This window comes from Melitaea cinxia, chromosome 4 (assembly GCF_905220565.1).
Source record: "Melitaea cinxia chromosome 4, ilMelCinx1.1, whole genome shotgun sequence".
NCBI classification, from domain to species: Eukaryota; Metazoa; Arthropoda; class Insecta; order Lepidoptera; family Nymphalidae; genus Melitaea; species Melitaea cinxia.
This window is the reverse complement of record NC_059397.1, coordinates 16,823,630-16,845,783: the sequence shown is the minus strand read 5'-3', so window position 1 is coordinate 16,845,783 and position 22,154 is coordinate 16,823,630. Positions and strand designations below refer to the sequence as shown.

The 22,154-nt window shown below is 31.0% G+C and overlaps 1 protein-coding gene across 1 annotated transcript in view; it reads right to left on the bottom strand.

The window, feature by feature from the left end:
* Positions 1–22,154, bottom strand: part of LOC123670439 (mucin-5AC-like) — a 101,396-nt gene that overhangs the window by 12,589 nt on the left and 66,653 nt on the right. Inside the window, exon 3 of the mRNA XM_045603935.1 lies at positions 264–1,289. Within this exon, the coding sequence (XP_045459891.1) occupies positions 264–1,289 (1,026 nt within the window). The remainder of the gene's footprint in view (positions 1–263; positions 1,290–22,154) is intronic.

Genomic DNA, 22,154 nt, shown 5'->3' with positions numbered 1-22,154 from the left:
TTTTGTTATTTTTTAATTCTTTTCGTATAAATATCGAGTTCTTGAGAGTTGTACTGGCGTTTAGATGATGATCTGACATTTAAATCATGATGATTGATACATTGTTAGTATGTGGAACAATGTTAGTAATATGAAACAAACAGACATTCTGTTTTAAGTGCTTGTTTATTTGTAACTTGAATATGATATACATGTGATATTAATATGAGTGATATTTTATTATTAATTAATTAACCATACTTTACCGAGACTTTTCTACTCACCGATGCATTTTTAGCTTGGATCAAAGCTTTAAAAGTTTCAGGATAGTTATCATCGTCTTTAATCTCATCTGATACTTTTGATTTTTCTGCAGTCACAGAAGACTTTGGCTTACTTCTGCCGACTGGACGCTTGATAACTTTTGTGTTTTTTTGAGTACTCGTTTTTAAAGAAACCGTTTCAGTAGTCAGCCTGATACTTTTTTCTGTTGTGAACCGAGTAAACGTTTTCAAATCTGATTGACTAGTAATATTTTCTCTCATTTGACTAGATTTTAGTTCGTTTGAAGTTGTAATTCCTTCGCCGGTTAAATTTGTGTCTATTTCAGATTGTCTTGTTTTGTATCTTAATTTTCTTGAGTTTCTTAAATCACCAGTCCTTACAGTAGTCGGCTCTTTAGGAGCAGTCGATAACGCATTCGCTGTTCCTGCAACATCTAAATCCAGTGCCCGAATATTCGTACGTCTATTGACACGTCCACGACCTCTAGGAGTAGTTATAGTTTCAATTGTTCGGCTAGTTGAACTTCTCCGTCTTATTTGTGTGTTTGGTTCACTTGTGTCTTTTGATATTGTTTTTGTTATATCGTTAAGTGCAACATCCGTAAAATCTTTGCGTATATTTTCTACAGTCGGCGAGGTAATAAGTAAAGGAATCGGTGTTGGTGATGAAGATACGAATCTACTGCTCTGTCGCGATCTACCTGTTGCTTGATTCTTTCTATTATTAATAGTTGTATCGAAACTTTCTTCATTTACGACAGGTCTGCTGCGTGTTCGACTTCTTCTGGAATCAAATCGCCCAGTATGTTCAGATTGGAATTGAGTTTTTTCTGTTACAGAGACAGGTGTTTCAGTTGGACGGCTTCTGCTTCTGCTCGTTCTTGAATTGTTTCTTGGTTGAATCTCTTCTCGTCTTCTTGATACTCTAGATCTAGACGTGGGCGATACATCTTCTGATTTACTTGTACTTGTAGGACCGCCATCGGGATTCTGATGTCGCCTGCTGAAACGCGGTGTACCATCTACCTGAAATTACAATTACATAGTTTTTAGTAATGGTATCGATAATATATGATAAATAATCTCAAATAAAAAATATATTTGACAGTTAAACTTTATTTATGTATTTAAAAGTGCGACTAAGTTGTAGTGAATAAAATACTAATCTAACAAGGTGAACAAAATATAAATATTAAAAAAAAAACTTAATAATTTATAATTATATTAATTATAGTTTTATATAGTTCGGTTCATATGCTATTTGTATGATAAACTAAATTAAAGTGTCTAACAAGTAACTAATGTTGTTCGTGTGTAAACATTTCACACATGACGTGTTGTGTAGAAACTATTGTACCGTATCAATAGTTTCAACAGAGCAAGTAATACTTTGGACCAGAAAACGGACGATTAAATACGAAACATTTGACCTAAAATACATACAATTAATATAAAATACCGGTAATTAGTTTTGGTTGTAGTTTTATAGTTTCCTATTATTGTAAACAAGCAAACAATCTCTCGAACGAGTTGAACGTCGTCCAAGTCTCCGTAATTGTATTCCTATTATAATGGCAAATAATAGACTCTACAATGGTTTCAAGTAATTTTTTGGTGTTCATAACTTTCTTCAGTGATAGTGAGCAAACACGAAAACAAAACTGAATATATAAAAAAAGGAAATGCTTTTGAACCATGCATAATAATAAAAACAAGACGCCCTTTTAAGATATTATAAAAAGATCTACCTCGTGACATTTCGGAACCCTTTTCAAAAACTGTCGAGACAAAATGTCAAGTTTGAAAAATAAATATTACATACAGATATCCTTTAGTTTCACAGTAAAAAATTAAAAAATACATTTATCTTAGAATAAGAAAAAATAAATAATATTATTTCTTGTAAATTTAATTATATCGACAAATAAAATGCTTTTTTCTGTAAATAAAATTTAAAATTATTTATTTTTATTTTTATTATAAAAAAAAATATTGGTATTTTTTTTAATAATTTGAATTTATATTACTTTTATTCGATTAAACATTAACTTTGACTAAAGATTTTTTAATATCATATCAAAAATCGACCGTTCCAGCGGGGATCGAACCTGTATATCCGACTGACCGTGTCGGCGTTCTAGCCAATTAAGCTATGGAACGATGTCGAAATTTTTGATATGATGATTTTATATTCGGTTCTAAGCGTTTGATTAAAGATTAAATTTTACTCATACTAATTTTTTGCTATCAAAATAGAACTAAATTTATTATAAGATTACAAAAAGCGAAAATGGGACCAGGATTTACTAACACACAATTAATCCGTTTTTTCAGATTTGTTATTTAAAGGTTAGCAAAAAGTGAATGGTGCGTTATCCCGTTTCAAATCAAAGGTCGAAAGTTGTGACAGTTATATTAAGTGTTAACGTAGATAAGATAATGTCCTAGATTTAAATACAACCACCTGGATCGTGTGTGTTAAATGATTTGTAACTCTTAACGTTATACGAGAATACGCTATACTTTTGTCAATTTTAGTTTTAATGGAAACAGATAAGACTTTTTTATGTAAACACGATATGCCCTCGTAAATCTTTTGAATTCTGCAAATATATTGCTCAGATATAAATAAACTTATTTAAACTTTTCATTTGAATTAAAGTATTTATAATAAGTCATTTAGGACTTTATTACAAATTTGCTGGCTGAGATTACAATCGGTGAAAATTTTGAAAAAGAGTCGAAGCCATTTAACAGATTATAAAAAACAATAAAATTAATTATCTATACTCAAAATTATAGAAATTTTACTCATACTCAATCCACCATTAGGTGGATTAAGCTCTGATCCTAATGAGCAGTGGGATATTACAGGCTGAAGCGGTAATAATACAAATCTAAAAATCATTTTTTAACCGATGGAGTCATATTAAAATGGACAAAAGGTTAAGATTATATAATTGTATCACACAAATACAAATTGCGGATCTTCCGATGTGAAAATCCATATCAAAACTCCTTTATAGGGCTCGATTGATTATTTTTGAATAGAAAAAAAAATAGTAGATGCCGTTAATAATAACTTAAAAAATGCAGTATAATAGGCATTTTAGTAATAAATCTTGGTGTCTAACAATTAAAAATGATTTAGAACCGTTGCTTGTCCACTAGAGTTAGTATCCTCTCAACGTCTTAAAATAAATAGTAATTAATATTTGTATTACTGTCTTCTGTTTTAAAGCCAGTAGATATAATAACCAGCACTATGTACTCACGAATCAAGTCTTACATTTGGTAATTCATAACTCATCAAAAATGATAATGTATCAATATTTATTATTATTACCAAATTTCATGTAATAATACAGTTAAACTTACTTTTTATAACTTAAATAAAGTTTTACTACCTCATCATTACATCATTACAGCCTATACAGTCCACTGCTGGACATAGGCCTCCACAAGTTTACGCCAAAAATAACGTGAACTCATGTGTTACGCCAAAAATAACGTGAACTCATGTTTTACTACCTAACAGCGACAAAATATATTCAATTTTGAAACAAATACTTTTAATATCTGTATTATATACTCTAATATAAACAAATATAAGCAAGCTAGCGTGATCACTAACATTTAGTTTTATAGCTCAATAATAACATATATCAATAAATAAATCAGTTCGCGAATTACAAACATCATGTAATAAATATCTGAAAGGCATACAAAGATCAATTAACAATAAACGTAGCCATTCGTCGTGTAATTGGAACGTGACTCTACAATTGAAATCATATATTCGTTTCAGCTTCTGTAAATTAAATATTCAATAATTCATTTTTGACTTTTAAGTTAACGCAAAAACATTTTCATTTAATTATATAAAGCTTGTATACGTTCTACTCATTTTTTTTACGTGGGGAAAATCCATCATGGATATCCTCCGCGCGGGGGCGCCATAAGGTTATGTCAGACTCCTACTGACTAAAAACCACCACGTGTAAGCAGTCATCCGCCTGGGTGGGGCGAGATGGGGTCGCGCTAGCATTCGCCACCTCGCCTCAGCGGTAGGCCCGGACAAAGCCTCCGGGCCCCGGCATAATGGTGGGGTGGCCTCGCATACGTTCTACTCCTGGGCCAAGGTCTACTATCCATATTGGTAAAGGGTTGAGACCTAATCGCTCCACACTACTCCACTTTTGTTAAGTAGATATTAAAACTGTTGAAAATGATAATGTGGATAGTTATAATAATGATTTTATCGAATGTTGATAGCTGATTTTCGTACAAGAATTCAAATAAGACTCTCTCTATTATCCTATTCTCTGTTTTTAATCAGTATTATATCAAATCATATACTTTGTTGGAAATATTAAGTAAGAAATTATTAACTTGTAATTTACTGATAAAATAAATTACATTATATTTATAAAAATTATTCATAAAGTCAAAAACAAAAAAGGACGCAAGTAATGGTAAACATGAATCATGATATGAAAACTCTGACGTAGTATGAAATATAAATAGACCTCAGCATTAAAATATGATTAATTCAGAATAATAATTGCCGTGTTAAGCAACAAATAAACAATCTAGTACAGCAACCACTCACGTCAATTAAACTTGCTTCAACAAGAACTTGATAAATAAGTTCTGTGAACTTTAAGAATATTTATTTATATGAAATACTTTTTAAAATCATAAAAGATCAAAGGTAAACGGTTTCAAGTTTCATATTGTTACTTTTTGTCAGTAATCTATCCTTGGTGGGTCAGGGAACTTTAAGTCTATGTCAGAGCTACAAAAATAATTAAGTCTTCTCATTTTTTTAAATATGAGAATTAATTGTTAATAATATATTCGTGATAGTATTCGTAGGCCATAATTCATGTCGAGGCCACAATTAATTGTAACGTTATGTGACCCCTCACCTGCATCAGAATGTAGACTCATTTATCAAATCACACTAAGTATATCTATTACATAAATATAATAAAACTGTTTCATAGACTAAAATATATTATATATATATGTTTGCTGATTATGTTTATATGTGAATGATTAAAATTTCCACCGCAATTTTTCAAAAGTGTACATGTGTGAAGTACCGTTACGATTCGTTTCGACATTATCACAAAAAAATCTGCCCTAAGGATGCCTGGAATATAACGCTTTTTGAAAAATCATGAATGTAATCATCAAGACAAAAATTCAAAGTGATAGCTAACATGTAAAAATGTTAAATCGTGTTTTAACAAAATGCGAAACCACATCCACCATTTTAGATGGCTATCAATATTTCTGAGAACAATACCATCCTGGTTATATCAGGGCCCTGGCTTATTTTTCTAAACTCAATCAAAAAACTTATAAAATTCCCACTTATTTATCTTAACTGAGGTAGAGCAAGAAATTTACTGCTCAAATTATGGATCAAACCGACTGGGACCTTACAGAAGATCATAGCTAAATAATACTGTCAACCAGTATTATGGCCCTGTTGGTAAGTAAGGTGAGCGGAGCTCCTGGGGGGAATCGGGGATAGGGTTGGCAACGCGCTAGCGATGTTTCTGGTGTTGCAGACATTTATAATATATATATACTACGATACACTTACCATCAGGTGCCATACGCTAATTTGCCGACCTAGTTATATATAAAAAAATGCATTATCATTATACGAGTAATTGTTCAGTACACACAAATATTTTTGACGTGTCAGTCACGACACATTAGTATATTTATAGCGTTAGATTAATTAACAAAAAATATGTCGTCACAATATCTCGTTTGAACAATAATTTGCGACAGTGTAGGTCAAATTATAATGCAATCTCAGATAATGAGCCTCGAGCTAACTGCGGTTAGAACTTAACTACATATAAAATACCGCATTTTTTTAAGGATTTTACGATGTATTATTCTTGGCTAAAATGTCTATTATCATATTTTAATGAATTTCCATTGCAAAAAATATATGTTATTTCAAGACTATTTAATGATTAAAAAATGTTTATTAATCTGAACTTAATAAAAGGAATTCCTCACACTCAACGACCACTAGTTATACATCCTGTTAATCCTGTGTCATCCACAAACACATTCAACAAACAACGACAAACGCCCAGACTCAACTTTTACGTGTCATATTTTTACAACATGTATATTAGGATATATACCTAAACGAGGCAATATTCGAATAGCCAATATATCTACTGTGCAACTTTAAAGTTATATGGCAACCATTAACAATTATATCAACCTGGCAGCTGTGTAAAATGTGTTTAAATGTGGGTTGAACTGCATTAAAACACTAAGACTGTCCGCCAGCTAAAAGCGTTTTATAGCGCAACATACAAATATAAGTTGATAATAATCGATGTATTAAAATTTAACATGGACTTCCATAAGCCTTTAATATTTTTAGAAGAGGCCGAGGGCTATTGTAGTTCATTTTAACTAAACCTAGAAATGTTTTTATTAAGTATTTTAGATTTGTGTGGCAGTTTTAAATATAATGCATAAAAGGCTTTGGAATTCAACTTTTCTATATTTTTATCATATCCAATACAAGAAGAGTGAAAAGAGTAAAAGGGAGAAAGAAAAAGAGGAAGGAGAATTAGAGAACTACATTTTTTTCTATGGTACAAATTAGTAAGCGTATTGAAGGATATCAGCCTAATTGTTTGCCACCGGCTTAACCTGCAACAATGCTTGCTAACTTGAACACAAACATTCGTGGAAATTGAAGGGTCTGCGAATTCGACATTATTTTTCGACAAAATTTAAAAGCAAAGAATGACAAATTTTAAAAACAAATATGTGAAGACAATGAAATAATATTAACAAGACTGACATAATAGACTTTATATAATTTTTTCAAAAAATTTTTAATAATTAAAATACAAAATATGATCAAAAGGCTATAAAAAACAACTTCATTTAAAAAAAATATCTACCCTTTTAATCATCAAATTAAGACTTAAAGATCTAATGTAAGATATTTAACAAATAATTATTTCTCTAATAATTTTCTCGAACATTCCCCAGTAATTATCACTTGATATTTGTTAAATTAATTTAATAATTATTTATAATTGTCACAGAACTCACATGTCCTTGCTCGCCTTTCACCCCTGACAACGGTATTAACCTTAGTCAAGAACAAAGGCAACATTTGTTTCGTTGAGTGGACGAAATTGAACCGGACATACGTATGTCATATACATGTATTTTATATATATTTCTCTATATAAATGAAAATTAATTTAAACAACCAAATTGGTCAGTTTGCTCATACTAATAAGAAAATATAAAGTTTCGACATACATTACAATTTATATAGAAAAAGTTACATTAATATTGATAATAAAAATTGTACTTCATTTAATATGTAAAAAGGCAAAAAAAACTGCATAAATTGAAATATAAAAAGTTTAGTAATAATGCATTACTGGCGCTTTGCTAAGGCAATAATTCAATTTATTTTAAAAGCATATTCTAAATTTATGAAGTATTTTTCATCATCGTATGAGTAACATGTTAATAAAAAATATAACTTCAGGTAACTGGTAAATATATCGAAAGGCTGAGTCAATTAGGTCCTTGCCGACTCAAATTACATATTATTCAAGTGATTGATCACTTATTGCGAAATTTAATACTGAAATTTGACCAAGTGTTTTATGTTCGTCGATAAATTTTCAGCCAATGTTACGGTCGATCAAGAACTTGCTCACATCATTAAATGTAACTACATCACGGTAAAATGCCCGAGCGTAGACTGTAAAACAACGTCTCCTTACAACGTCCGTAATTACAACTAAAACCCGATTCCTTAATCAGAAAAAAACTGGGCTTAAGACATCATCGTCATTGTGTGGGTTACGAATTTTTGTTAAAGAAATGTTTTATTACTTAATAATATACGCTAACGCTTCACACTCAACGGATCCCCCAGCAGGATTTTCTCCTGTGTCGGGGGGTCCGGAAACACACAATACCCAAACACAACGCCCAGACCACACTAACATCTATATGGTCGATACAAATGTCTGTCGTGAGCGGGAATCGAACTCGCGACCATTAGCGTAACAGCCAGTGCTATGACCGCTGCGCCAAACCGTCGTCCTACTATTTATTACGTATTACTGTACTAAATAAAGACGGTACAAGAATTATTTTTCTTTATTATTTTTATACATTATAATTCATAATAATAAAAAAATGAAGTAAAACATGCTATGTTAAACCTCTATATTACTAATTCTGCCATCACACCATGCCGGCCTGCTGTAATGTTGACGACCATTGAGAAATTTCAAGAGTTGCTTGGTACTGGACATTGGTGGTAGCTACACACAAGCGATAGTTACTTAATAATTACTTTTATTTAGGACCAACAATAACATTTTATTTTGTATAATAACGATTCAAAAGATCACTGATTATTTTATACATTTGTTAAATATTTTAAGGTGCTATGAAAAGGATGTTGTATTTAGTTTTTTTTTTTTTTTTTAAGCAAATATACGTAACTATCGATGTACAAGACATTTCCGTATTGAAATGTTTGTTCCGTTTGAATTCGAAAGTGTATTCGATTTGAGGAACTGTTTTATGCTTACTTTTTATGTTTTATCAACACAGAAAACGTAATAATATTTTAAGGCTTTGTGTAATTTCGAATAATTACGACGACGAGACGTGAAATCAAGCTTATGTAAAATTTATGAATTGATAATAATTTTAATGCGTTCAAATTTATTTGGAAAGTGAAACAAGCTTGTTAATATAGAGAATATTTTTTTTTAGGTAAATGAGACTTCGTGCACTATACCGGAAAAAATATATAAGTCCCATTGACTGTTTTTTTCCAGAATGCTTAAGATCCAAAAGACTTGGAGAAATTAAGGAATTTTACTTTACGGATCCTTCCAACTATATACGAACTTTTACTGACAGTTAGACTCTCACAATAAATTTAAACACAGACTTACTATTTTCAAGTGCTTTAATCATATCATATGTTTTTTAATAGTTTTAATACAAATGCCAGAGATAAAATAGTACTTACTAAATGTTTCATAGCATTACTTAATGATTAACAAGTCATTAAATCTAAAAATAATCTAAAGCTACTCAATGCATCCAAGGTTAGACAACTAAAATTATAGATTATGTCACATTGAATTGTAATAAACGATAATGAAACATTTTTAGTGCTATATTTAATTACCATTAAGAGATATAGATATATAGATATGTAGATGTATATTTTATTTAGTTTTATTTAAAAAAAATTAAAAAGTAAACTCAAGAAATTATATAATATACACAAGGTGTGTATCACATAAAATTTTATTTTAATTTGATAAAAATAATGATATATATATTTGACGACCGCTCTGGTTTAATGGTGAATGGTCGTTTCGGCGGCGCCAAGGCACCGACGATCGCGAATTCGATTCCCATTCGGAATGGATATTTGTGTTTATAGAAATTTTTATTTCCGGTCTTGTTCTTAATCCTTGTGGGTCACTCCCCGGTGCCTCGGAGATGTTATATATGAAGATGTTTCTCAGTTAAAATTGAACGAGATATGACGAGTACTTTTATATTTTCCCTAATTATTATATTACTTAGGAACGTAAATCGATTTTTTTTGTTTTCAACCAAACATATTATACAATCATCATTGAACTTGACTCCTCAACTCAGACGTCTTTCATCGCAATTAAATCTTAAATGTTCTATCTTCATATATAACAAATTCGTGAACACCAATCCGAAGGTAACAAAGTGTAAAAGTGGATACCGACTGACACGTATAGAGATTACATCGCAGCTCTAATTCGTGACTGAATTCGAGCACTTTGGACACACGCTACATTTAACGTATTGAGAAATCAATCAAGAACTAGTGTTACCTATTGCCTGAGCTGACGATCACACCGTTGTGTAACTATGTGCTATTATTTAATATTTCATATTTCATTATGTAACTTATTAGACAATTTGTAAGTCTGTTTAGACTTCTGAGATAGCTATCAAGAATCTGTGTTAATAACACTATAAGAGACCGTTTTACAAATTGTGGATAACGCTATTTGACGGACGAGAGTAACCGACATTAAAAGTTTTTGATTCGTAATTCTTTTTTTTTCGTCGAATTCTACTCTATTTATGAGATATTTTATTCGCATATATTAATCTTAAAGTTTTAGTTTATTAATTGAGGAGAAACAACCCTACTATTCTACCTCCCCCTGTCAAAGTCTATTTGTATCGTCATCCGTCCAAACGTTACCTACAACTGGTGAAATAAGCCCTAAATGTTTTATACTACTTTGATTATACCTATATGACCACTACCTTTGTTTTCACTACCTCCCCTTGTCACATAAGTACTACTGTCACTACCTAAGCACTTACTATGCGATTAAATTAAGAATAGAAATGACTTTGCGCCATCTTTTGACGACATAGCCGTTGCTTATAAATCGGTTAGATAGAGTTAGCATAAAAAGGATTTCAAAAAGTATTGTTAAAAATAAAAATATTTTATTGAAAAATTTCTATGAAATGAAATTTAATGAAAATATTTGTTTCGCCATAAGTTAATTAATTACACACACTTAACGAATGTCAAAAAAAATTACATTTAAATAAATCAAAATCGTGGTAGCAAAATCACAACACAGAAATAGCAAACTTTTAACATTAGGTACGTTGCAAGCTTAAGTACTGTACCCGATATTATCCAGTTACCGTAAGTTAATTAATCACAAGTAGTTAACCTCTAGAAATTATATAAACTAAGCTCTAGTATCTCACAATACAATAAATAGCTTAACCTAATGTAGGGTTGGCGAAAAGAGAAAATAAGCTCAAGGAAAGAACTCTCGGTACTCTTTTAAAAAATTTAACGTCATCATACAAAAAAAATGAACCAGACCATATAATATAGAAAAAAATATAGAAATATTTAAAACATTTTTTTTTTTTTTTTTGTATCACTAGGTCGGTAAACAAGCGTACGGCTCACCTAATGGTAAGAGATTACCGAAGCCTATAGACGCCTGCAACACCAGAAGCATCGCAAGCGCGTTGCCGACCAAATCCCTAATCTTTAATAAAATATTAAAATATCTAATAATTAAATATTAAAATGTTAATATTTTTTCACGTCAATAAAAATTTAATTAATAAATGTATAATAATAAAATTATTTATTTACTGTTTTTACAAACCCTACTTTTGAAATTAAAATTTCGAGTTCGAATTCATTGACGTTCCTAGTCTTAGTTTGATCACATACTATCATTTTTATTATCTTATTCTTGTTATTAACTATAAGTGTATTAACTGCAATAAAGCTTTTAACTATGAATCTAAAATATGAATCTATCAATATACATTTTCAATAACGCTTTATAGTAACAAAAGTACGTACTTATCAGTACACGAACTTACTAAAAACTAATTAATAAATACGTTTAATTCAACGTTATATTGTCACAAACCGTTACATAAATAATTAAAATGAGGTACTTGTCATTATACAAGTAATGAATAGAACATCAACAAACAGCCAAATTCGGTAATAACGAAAGCAAAATAATGTTCCTACGAAACAATAGCCCCCCCAATTAGCCACACTCGCGACAGAGCGACAGAACCTTTCACTAATGTGTTTTCGGTTCGGTTCGGTTCGGTGAAGCGGCTTTAACGAATGATTGTGTAATTTTGTTTTTAACTTGAACAAAGAGCTTGAAAACTCGCACTTCACTGTCCTCTTAGAGACCAACGCAGTTTCTTACTCATTTATGTTTACGACTCATCTTCTATTCGTCTTAGCATATTATTGGCCTACAACTCTTCCTGATAAACACTACTATGTAACCCAGTGATTAATAAACTCTAGAACAGATTTTTAAAAAGCTGACAAAATCCATTGCCTTATTAAATTACTAGCTGATGCCCGTGACTTCATTCGCGTGGTATTTATTATTCCTTCAATTTGACTATCCCATAGGAACTCTTTAATTTTTCGGGATAAAAAATACCTATCCTATATTTTGACCAAAGATATAAGCTACTAACATACAAAATTTTGTTTAAATCGGTCAAGTCATTTCGGAGATTAGTCCGTACAAACAGACCGACAAACAGAGAAACGAAAAATTTGAAAAAAATCTAAATTAGTTCTATTTCACTTTATACATCCGTTTTTAGCATTTTTTTTTTCATCGTACAGAAATTCAACCCCTACAGTTTTATTATATGTATAGATATAGATTACATGCAATATTATGAATTAAAGCCGTTTGTTTTGAAATTTCAATTTATCATAGCAATCATTAAAAAGTTATATTGCATATGTTCACTGTTACGATATGAATATATAACATCCTTTTTTGAAGTCAGATAATAATGTTTAAGTTTCCTTATTAACTCGCATCAGTCACCAATTAAAAAAATTATCACCTTGTCATTCCAGCTCGGATTTAATTAGTCATTGTTATTGTGCAAATTAAGAGATTTTTAACAGTTATATTGAAGTGAAACTCCTTAAGGCGCATGAGGGTAAAATGTTTACGAATGAAACGGCAATGTGTTATGAAACGGCAACATTTAAATCTAAAGCTTTAGATTTGTATAAATATAAACGAGACTTAAAAATTAGTTTGACAAAGCAGTTTTACTTCTGACTTATGTACTTTGTACGCACGCGCTTTTTTACTTAATAATTAATTTATTTATAGAACACAAACAAAGCAAACGCCATTTTTCAAGTACAAATCAATTTTCTTACACAGTCAAATAAAGAAACAGCAATAAACAAAAAAAATATGATATTCTCTTTAAGGCTAAAACATTTGACATTTATGTATAACAAAAACAAAATGCAAAATAAGCAACAATCTCCCAGGGGGGAAATCCCAAAAATACACAATAATTATTAAATTTTTCGTAAATAAATAATTGATTTAATAAAGACACAACTACGCTATGAATAAACAAGTTATCGAACGAGTTATTGACTTCCGTCATAACTAACCAACAGTGAATTGTGTCGAATCACGTAGACTGTTTGTTTTTGTGAATTTTGCAAAGAAAAAAAAACACATTTTACTGTCCTCTATAGTAACAATTTACCAACATTTTCTATGTAAACAAGACAGTAGTTGTAAAAAACGCTACAAATATACTTTTGTATTAATTTTCGGATCAAAGTACGATCATATGTATATTAAAATGTTACCCACACACACAGTAAGTACCTCGAAAAGAAGTAAGATACACAGATAATAAATAGAATATTAGTGATATAAAAAAAGATTTAAGTAGAACATTATCGAAATAGAAACATCATTAGGTACATGATAATAATGAGAATTAACTCATCATACTCATCGGTTCCTAGTAAAATGAGAATCCTGAATTGAGGGTGTGGACATAACACAAAAACGAGGCGTTGGCGCAGTGGTCACAACGCTGGCTAATTACGCTGACGGTCGCAGGATAGTTCCCCGTACATGGCAAACATTATATAAACCATATAAGTATTTTTCGTGGTTTGCGCATTTATGATTGTGTATTGTGTGTGTATTCGAACCAAAAGAAAATTCTAGTAGGGCCGTTGAGTGTGAGACGTTTATTTATTTTTTTATTTTTAAAACATAACCAGACCCTCGACTGTTATCTCATCATTCATTTACTGTAACCTAACAAACTTGCCTTAATTTTCATACGTCATAAAAAACGTAATTGACGTGTAATAATGGTCATTTTTTGTTGCTTTTTATAAGGATTCTTGTGTCAGCGAAAGTTAGCCAGTTTTATATCACTTTCATACTAAACCTGTTGGCTTTCAACTTAAATGTAACACTTGGATCGGTTCGAGTAACAAATTCCAAGCGATTTGAATTATCACAGTTTATTTTAATTTAACCGGTTTTTGATGTTAAATAAATAAATATCTACACAATACACACACGGTCGTCTATTCCTAAGGTAAGCAACTTAATGCTTGTGTTATAGGTAACAGCCGACTGGTATATAGCTACATATATATCTTTTTTTCGATAAACATACTTATAAATAGTACATATATAAATAAATATTTATATTTATATTTCACCCAGACTCGGCGTGGGAATCAAACCGACAATCCTCGGAGCAGAAAGCAGGGTCACTACAAACTGCGCCAACATGCTAGTCAAAAAGTTAAGAACAAAACGGAGAGCTAAAAAATTAAATGCCCATTACACAGCATTAAGTTATCTTCCTTAAGAATAGACGATGTGTGTACGCTATGAAATCAAAATAACTTTATTCAAATAGGCTTCAAAAGCACCTGACGATGACGATTCATGATACAAATTAAAAAAAAAATCGTAAAAGTTAAGCTACCACCGATTTTGATTGTAGCTTCCGCAGATAAAAATAAGCAAGAAACCTCGCTCTAACTCTTAAAAAAAACTGTTTCTAATACAAAATTGGTAGATCTTCGATGAAATACAGCATCACTAAATCTACATTTCTTTTCCATTCCATTCGTTAAAGTGTCGAATAAAAAAAAAACTATATAATGATGCCCTGGAAATGAGGAATAAATTACAAAAAAAATATTTTAATAATTTGAATATTATTGAATATAAAATTATAATATTAAACCTCAATTTCTGTAAAAAATTCCCATGACTTAAATCCAAGCTTTGCACATGAACCACTGAAGGCTATTTGAACGAAAGTGTACGTTGTGCTCAGTGTGATACACAACTGCATATTTAAATAAAAGAGGTATTTAAAATTACCTCAAACGTTCCCTTTGTAATATATATTTTTAGGTACTAATTTCTTAAAATATATTAAATGAGATAATGACCTGTTTTAATTCGAAAAACATAATGACACCATATGACTATCAAACAAGTACAAGTACAAAAAGGTAGTAGTTATATTTATAGTAACAAATATACATGAATACTATTCAAAATACAACCCCATTCCATCTGTAGCCGTGGAATGAAGTTATAAAAAATGTTGATATTATCTCTCTAATGAATGTTACGTCTTTAAAAGCATGAAATATTAATCAAAGCGAACTTATCTTAATATGTTCGTTTATGTAATTTTACACAGATTAAATATTTAGTTTCAAACACTTTCGCAAACGGTACTCTCAGTAATAATAGTAAAAGAATGTGTTCTGATCGGTATTGCCACTATTTTTGCTTAATAATATGGGGGGCAATAAAGTTTTTTTTTTTTATTATATAGGAAGGCAACACATGATATTTTTTCCTATTGTATTTTTTTTAATTTTTATAATGAAATATAAATAAACATTTTTATTTTGATATTACCTTGTTATTTTGCAATATTTTTAATAATACAAGTGAGGTTTTTAACAAAAATATCCAATTGGAATGAAAAATAAGATTTATAGTGAAAGGTTTGATTTCATCTGAGGATCCAAGGATGCTTGATGAGTATTGCCACATTAACGGCATGCACTCATCAGAGAATGGATTGTAAAATTACTATCAACTCCTTGCTTTAGATACGTCACCTTAATGTTAATAGCAAACGACCATTAAAATAATGTATTGCCATTTAAAATATTTATACAACAAGCAAGTTATAATAATATTATAGATAGGCAAGAAGAAGAGAAGAATATAAAATAAAAGAGATTTTAACGCACTATTTCACTGGGTTTCATTTATTAGGAAAAAATAATACAAAAATCAAAAAAGGAACTAGACAGCTCGCGGTATTGCCATAATAAAATATAATGAATTTATTTTTTATGTTGTTGCCAACAATATACTATAATATTATAATCAACCCTCTTTTGGAGCAGCGTGATGGATTAAGCTCTGACCCTTCTCCTACATGGAAAAAGAGGCCTATGCCAAGCAGTGGGATATTACAGGCTAAAGCGTAAGCGCATAATATTATATGACTATAGCAGGTAGAGGAAACAAAAGAAGAGATACAAAACGAGCGCCCATAGAACACAAATGCTATTTTTCTTTTGGATTAGGAGACGGGGTAACTATTTATTTCGACCGACGTAAGTCATGAAGGTGTTCACCAGAAAAAATTCTAGTATTATTATGTAAGAATATTAAAATTAACTAAAATATAAACAATTAACGCGATTTAGGGTAGGTTGTGATAAGAGTTTGCCGAGTTAATTTGATGTCCCCGGCACGTTATTTATCTATCCTAGTACTTTTTAGTTACTTAAATGAGAAAATAAGCCATACCACAGAGAACGTGTCAGTCAGACCGTGACAATTCGTATTTAGCACTCCGGAGAAATCTGAAGAATACGCAGATTACATCTCTACAACTCTTTATTTGTCACGCTTTTGGATGATAATATCTTATTTGACTGTTCTCATCCGGAATTGAGATAAATACTAACGAAGATGCTCTGTTTTAACAAATATTTTATGAAACAAATGAGTTCGTGAGCAAATCATCATTTTTGATAGAATTAGTTTTTTTTTTAATAATTGCTGAAATTGTTTTTTATTTTCAATGTAAAATAATTATATGCATTTTTTTTATAGAATTTTAATTTACTTTATTGTTTTACTAGCACAGAAGTGGTTGTTGCTTTGTTTACGATATATTATTCCTAAATGTTAAATATTTATGAATCAGTGTAAGCAACTGTTTACCTACTAAAAAAAGAAGCTTAAGTTAAAAAAAATTAAACGTATACCTACTTAAGATAGGTATCATAGAGAATAACTATTATTTAACATCTTTAATGAATAAATTTAAAAGAATAATTATTTAAGTTGTTTTAGAAACAATAAAAGTGCTTTAAAAATGTCTTTAATATTTAGAATAATCGTAATTATTTTAGTCGCTGTGTAAACGTCATAAGTATCGTATAAAGTGAAGAGAGAGACGTTTAAAACCAATTTCTAAATGTTTTAAAACAACAAGAAGACGTACTTAAAATTCCGCATCACACTTTCCTTGAGACAATACGATTGGTTGCAAACAAAATCATTGAACGACAGCCAGATCGGAAGATTGACATAATTTGCAACTAACACTGTATTAGGTAAAAATCTGTGCCGCTTTTATATCCCAACAAATGTTGGATAGTATCGAAAAGGCCAGCCCTGCGGTCACCAACCCGCCTGCCCAGCGTGGTGACTATGGGCAACACGCTGGGCAGGCGGGGGGTTCACGTGGGAGTTCACGCTATTTTTGGCGCGATCTTGTGAAGGCCTATCCAGCAGTGAACTGCAATAGGCTGAAATAATGATAGATCCAGCATGTTTTAGGCTACAATGTTATTTATAACTCATGATTTTCGCAATAATCGTTCGTTATTGTGATGATTGTGTTTGCTCGCAAACGATAAAAACCAACTTCAATTACGTCGACAAGTAATATGACGCAGATAGATGAGAAAATAGTCATGTAAATACGCATTATTAGAGATACCTAATAATAACTGAGGTAGGGTACAGCAGAAATTTCCTGCTCAAAATATGGCGCAGCCCGACTGGGGTAGTACCTCGATCTCACATAATACTGTTTTCAAGCAGTATTGTGTTCCTGTTGGTGAGTAAGGTGACCAGAGCTCCTGGGGGGATTGGGGATTGGGTTGGCAACGCGCTTGCGATTCTTCTGGTGTTGCAGGTGTCTATAAGCTACGGTAATCGCTTACCATCAGGCAAGCCGTACGCTTGTTTGCCGACCTAGTGACATAAAAAAAAAACTCAAAAAATATTCGTTAGATTTTGATAAAATTTAAATAGTTTACCCCACATTACTAGTAACAGCTTTCAATTTAAAAAATCATCAAAATCGTAATCACCTTAAAAAAATACAGTCGAACTGAGAAACTCCTCCTTTTTCGAATGCGGTTGAAAATATAATGACGAAAGTTGCACGATTCAGGAAAAATTCAGACGCATATCCACCAACCGCTTATCAACAGCGGCAGCGTGGCAAAAACCAAAAATTGTGTGTATTAGGTACATGTGTGGATGTGCAATCAAGTTCTATTTTTCAGTAAAATATTAACTTCAAACGATAAGTAATGACGCAATCTATAATATAAAAATGAGTCGCTGAATGTGTTGCTAAGCGCAAAACTCGAGAACGGTTGGACCGATTTCGCTAATTCTTTTTTTTTAAATATTCCTTGAAGTACGAAGATGGTTCTTACGGAGAGAAAAATTTAAAAAAAAAAATTTAAATTTCCGGAAAAAGTCTAAAAACAACACTTTTCTATACTCCCATACAAAAGATTTGTGATAATACTTAAAAGTCACTGTTAGGCGATACGAAGTTCGCCGGGTCAGCTAGTCTTCTAAATAAAAACCAACTTGTCTAGTAACAAGTAAAAATTCGAGACACGTAGTCTGCCTGACACCTGTCTAGAACATTTTTTTCTATCTATTTGCTTCGAAACTTGCCAAACGAAACTGGGTCAGAGCGTCCTTTGTTAATTTTACAATACATGTGGAGTAATAGTATTGTGGTTTAGTATTCTTTCGGTATCATCAATACGCAATTCCGCTAAGTTATTGTTCCAGACTTGAATAGAGAATAACACTAAATGTTCTATTGAGAATCTAAGTAGAGATACAGATGCACGGCATCAACTTGAATTTCGTAATGCCATTTCGTGATACGTAATTTCGACTAAAGAATTATATTATCCAAGCTTACTAAAAGATAGTTTTTAATGGTTAATATGTTTTAAATTAATTTCTTTTTAGTGGTGAAGGACAACATTGTTATTATTATGTAGACAAATTTGGAGAAAAAGAAATCCATCCACCAACCCAGATTTGACAGCTGGTATTCTTCAAAGTGCCTCGTCTATCAAAATAGACAGATATCGAAATAGATTTATACCCAGCATTTTTCCTACTACTTACATTATACTGCAGTAAATCCATTTCGAGGCAAATTAAAATGAGAATAGAACTTTTCATCTATACTATCTATACTAGTATTATAAAGAGGTAAAGTTTCCAACTTTGTTTGTTCGTAGGAGATAATCTTCGGAAATACTGATTCGGTCATGGAAATTCTTTCACTAGCAGAAAGCTACACTGTTCAGTACTGAGGCTATATTTTATTGTTATTAAACGAAAAATTCAGTAATAAATAATAGTATATGTAAATCAAGTCGGGGAAATATGCGAGCGAGATTTAAACTTCACTATTGCATCACAAACGCCCAACGATGTGGGCACGGATCAGCTAGTATCAAATATCTTGAACACCAAATAGTTATTTGAAATAACCTATAAGACCAATTAGTCAAAGTATGTAAGGCTTTCAGATTAATTCGACACTGTTCTAAATTAGTATTCTAATCTATAACCATTCTAGCGTATCTAAATCATGTTGCAACCGTGCCACACTCAATAAAGCAGGTCTTTTTATAGTTCATGTAGGTTAATACATGCGCGGGCGCATCAAATTAAATTGTAATAAATTTAACGGCTCTCTTTATAGCGAATACTTAAGACTAATACTATAAATTATTCTAATTTATCCACTTTACATTTACGAAGAATATAAAAACAAAATATTCAACAAAATTTTACATAAAGATGTTGCTTAACAGTTTAATCAATTTAAACTATTTGATCATCATTACAGCCTATACAGTCCACTGCTGGACATAGGCCTCCACAAGTTTACGTCAAAAATAACGTGAACTCATGTGTTTTGCCCATAGTCACCACGCTGGGCAGGCGGGTTGGTGACCGCAGTACTGGCTTTGTCGCACCAAAGACGCTGCTGAAACTATAGCTGCTAAACTATTTGATCAATTCTTAATAAATTCGTTATTTATTTTTAGTGATTATGATCACACTTATCTTTATCGTACAATTACGGTGATAGAAACATCAATACTAAATTATTTATATACATAATGTGCCCTGTGGTTTCACCCACTTTAACCTGAGATAATTGTGTTTGCAGGCAAACGAAAAAAAACCGACTTCAATTATATCGACAAGTAATACAACGTAGGTAGACGAAAAATTAGTCAAGTAAATACACATTATCAAAGATTACTCCAAAAGTTGTAATCAGATCTCGATGAAATTTAAATGTAACCACATGATAAACATCGGCTTTCGATTAAATTAAAAATTTATCTAGGATCCCATCATCAGATTCTGGTTTCCTTATCATGGTACCACACCAGGGATATCTCCTTTTCCGCAAAAAAAGAATTATCACAATCGGTTCATAAACGACGAAGTTACTCCCAAACATACATTAAATATATATATACATATACACGTTCAAATTGAGTAACCTCTTCCTTTTTTGAAGTCGGTTAAAAAAGGTACTTAAATGTTATACATATATCCAGCCGTCCTCGGGAAATAGACTATGCAACAGAAAATGAATTTTTCAATCAATTTTCAATTGTTTGAACATAAATATGTCATTCTTTTCTCATTTTCCTACCCTATAATGAAGAAAACAATTTATGCGTCTATATTTATAAGCGATAATTTTCTTTTAAATACATAGATATACATAGATAGATTTAACGAACTTAATGATAAAGATGCAGCTAAAAATACCTAATAAACAGTTGATTTAAAAAAAAAAAGCTTAAATATCACAAATAGTATAACAGATATAACGTCGTACGTAACAGATATGTAATACTGGAAGCCTATTGAGCACATTTTATAATTTACATAATCAAAAATAATCCAGATCATCGTGGCCGGTCTAGCGTCGACGTTAGGACATATCAATGATATTACTAGCTCAATACATAATTCTTATGTAATAACTACGTTCACTTATATACAAAAGGTGACCTAACGAACATCTTAGATGAGCATACAGCCTTAATTAATGTTTTGACGTTTATTTTCATCAGTCATAATTATGTTATTAATGGTCAACTTTATTAACACATTCTTTTATAGACATTTAAGGCTACAAATATTTAAAGTTATATATATGTTTGTTTATCTTCGGTTTTTCTATACTATATTTAATGGTTTAATTATTACATAAATATCTAAATATATCTTATAACATAGCGGTCGTGTGTTACGGTAAGCAACTTAATGCTTGTGTTACAGGTAACAGCCGACTGTTATAGCTAAGCTTTTTTTGATGAATGTGCATTGAAATAATACATATATGAATATACATTTTACACCCAGAGTTGGACAGGAATTAAACCCGTAACCTGCGGAACATAAAGCACAACAAACTGCATCAACGGCTAATCATAATATATTTACATGTTTGAACTTTATATATTATATCTACAAATGGATTAAAGTTTTAACTAAAAATAAATTTAGCGCATGTTAAATAAGTAAATATATTTAAAAAAAACAAGTGCCAGAATTATTTCCATCGAATTATAAAAGCTTCGAAAGAAATAGACACACATATAGTTTTCGTAACTATTCTATTGTCCTCAGTTAACTTCATCTTCATTACTTCATTAGAGAATAAATAAAAATACACAAAAACACACACACACACACACACACATATCAGTATATATATATGTTCAAAGACTAGGAGAATTAAAACTTTGAAATATTTTAATTTGCCTTTTTGATAACTTAACATTTCAACCCAACGACCTTCAACCTTCCTATTTGAAACATGTTCCCCCACGATGTACCATATCTGCAGCAACATAGAAGATCTGACCCCAAAATTAATATAACTTCTTGCTTTTGAATATATATAAACAGCTTACTCATAACCACCCACGGCAGAATCAAAATAGGCTTTAGGGTAATTATAGCCTTCAAACCATAAAAACATTCAAAAAATATACCGAGATGAGACATTAACTTTGAAATTAAGTACATATTAGTATTT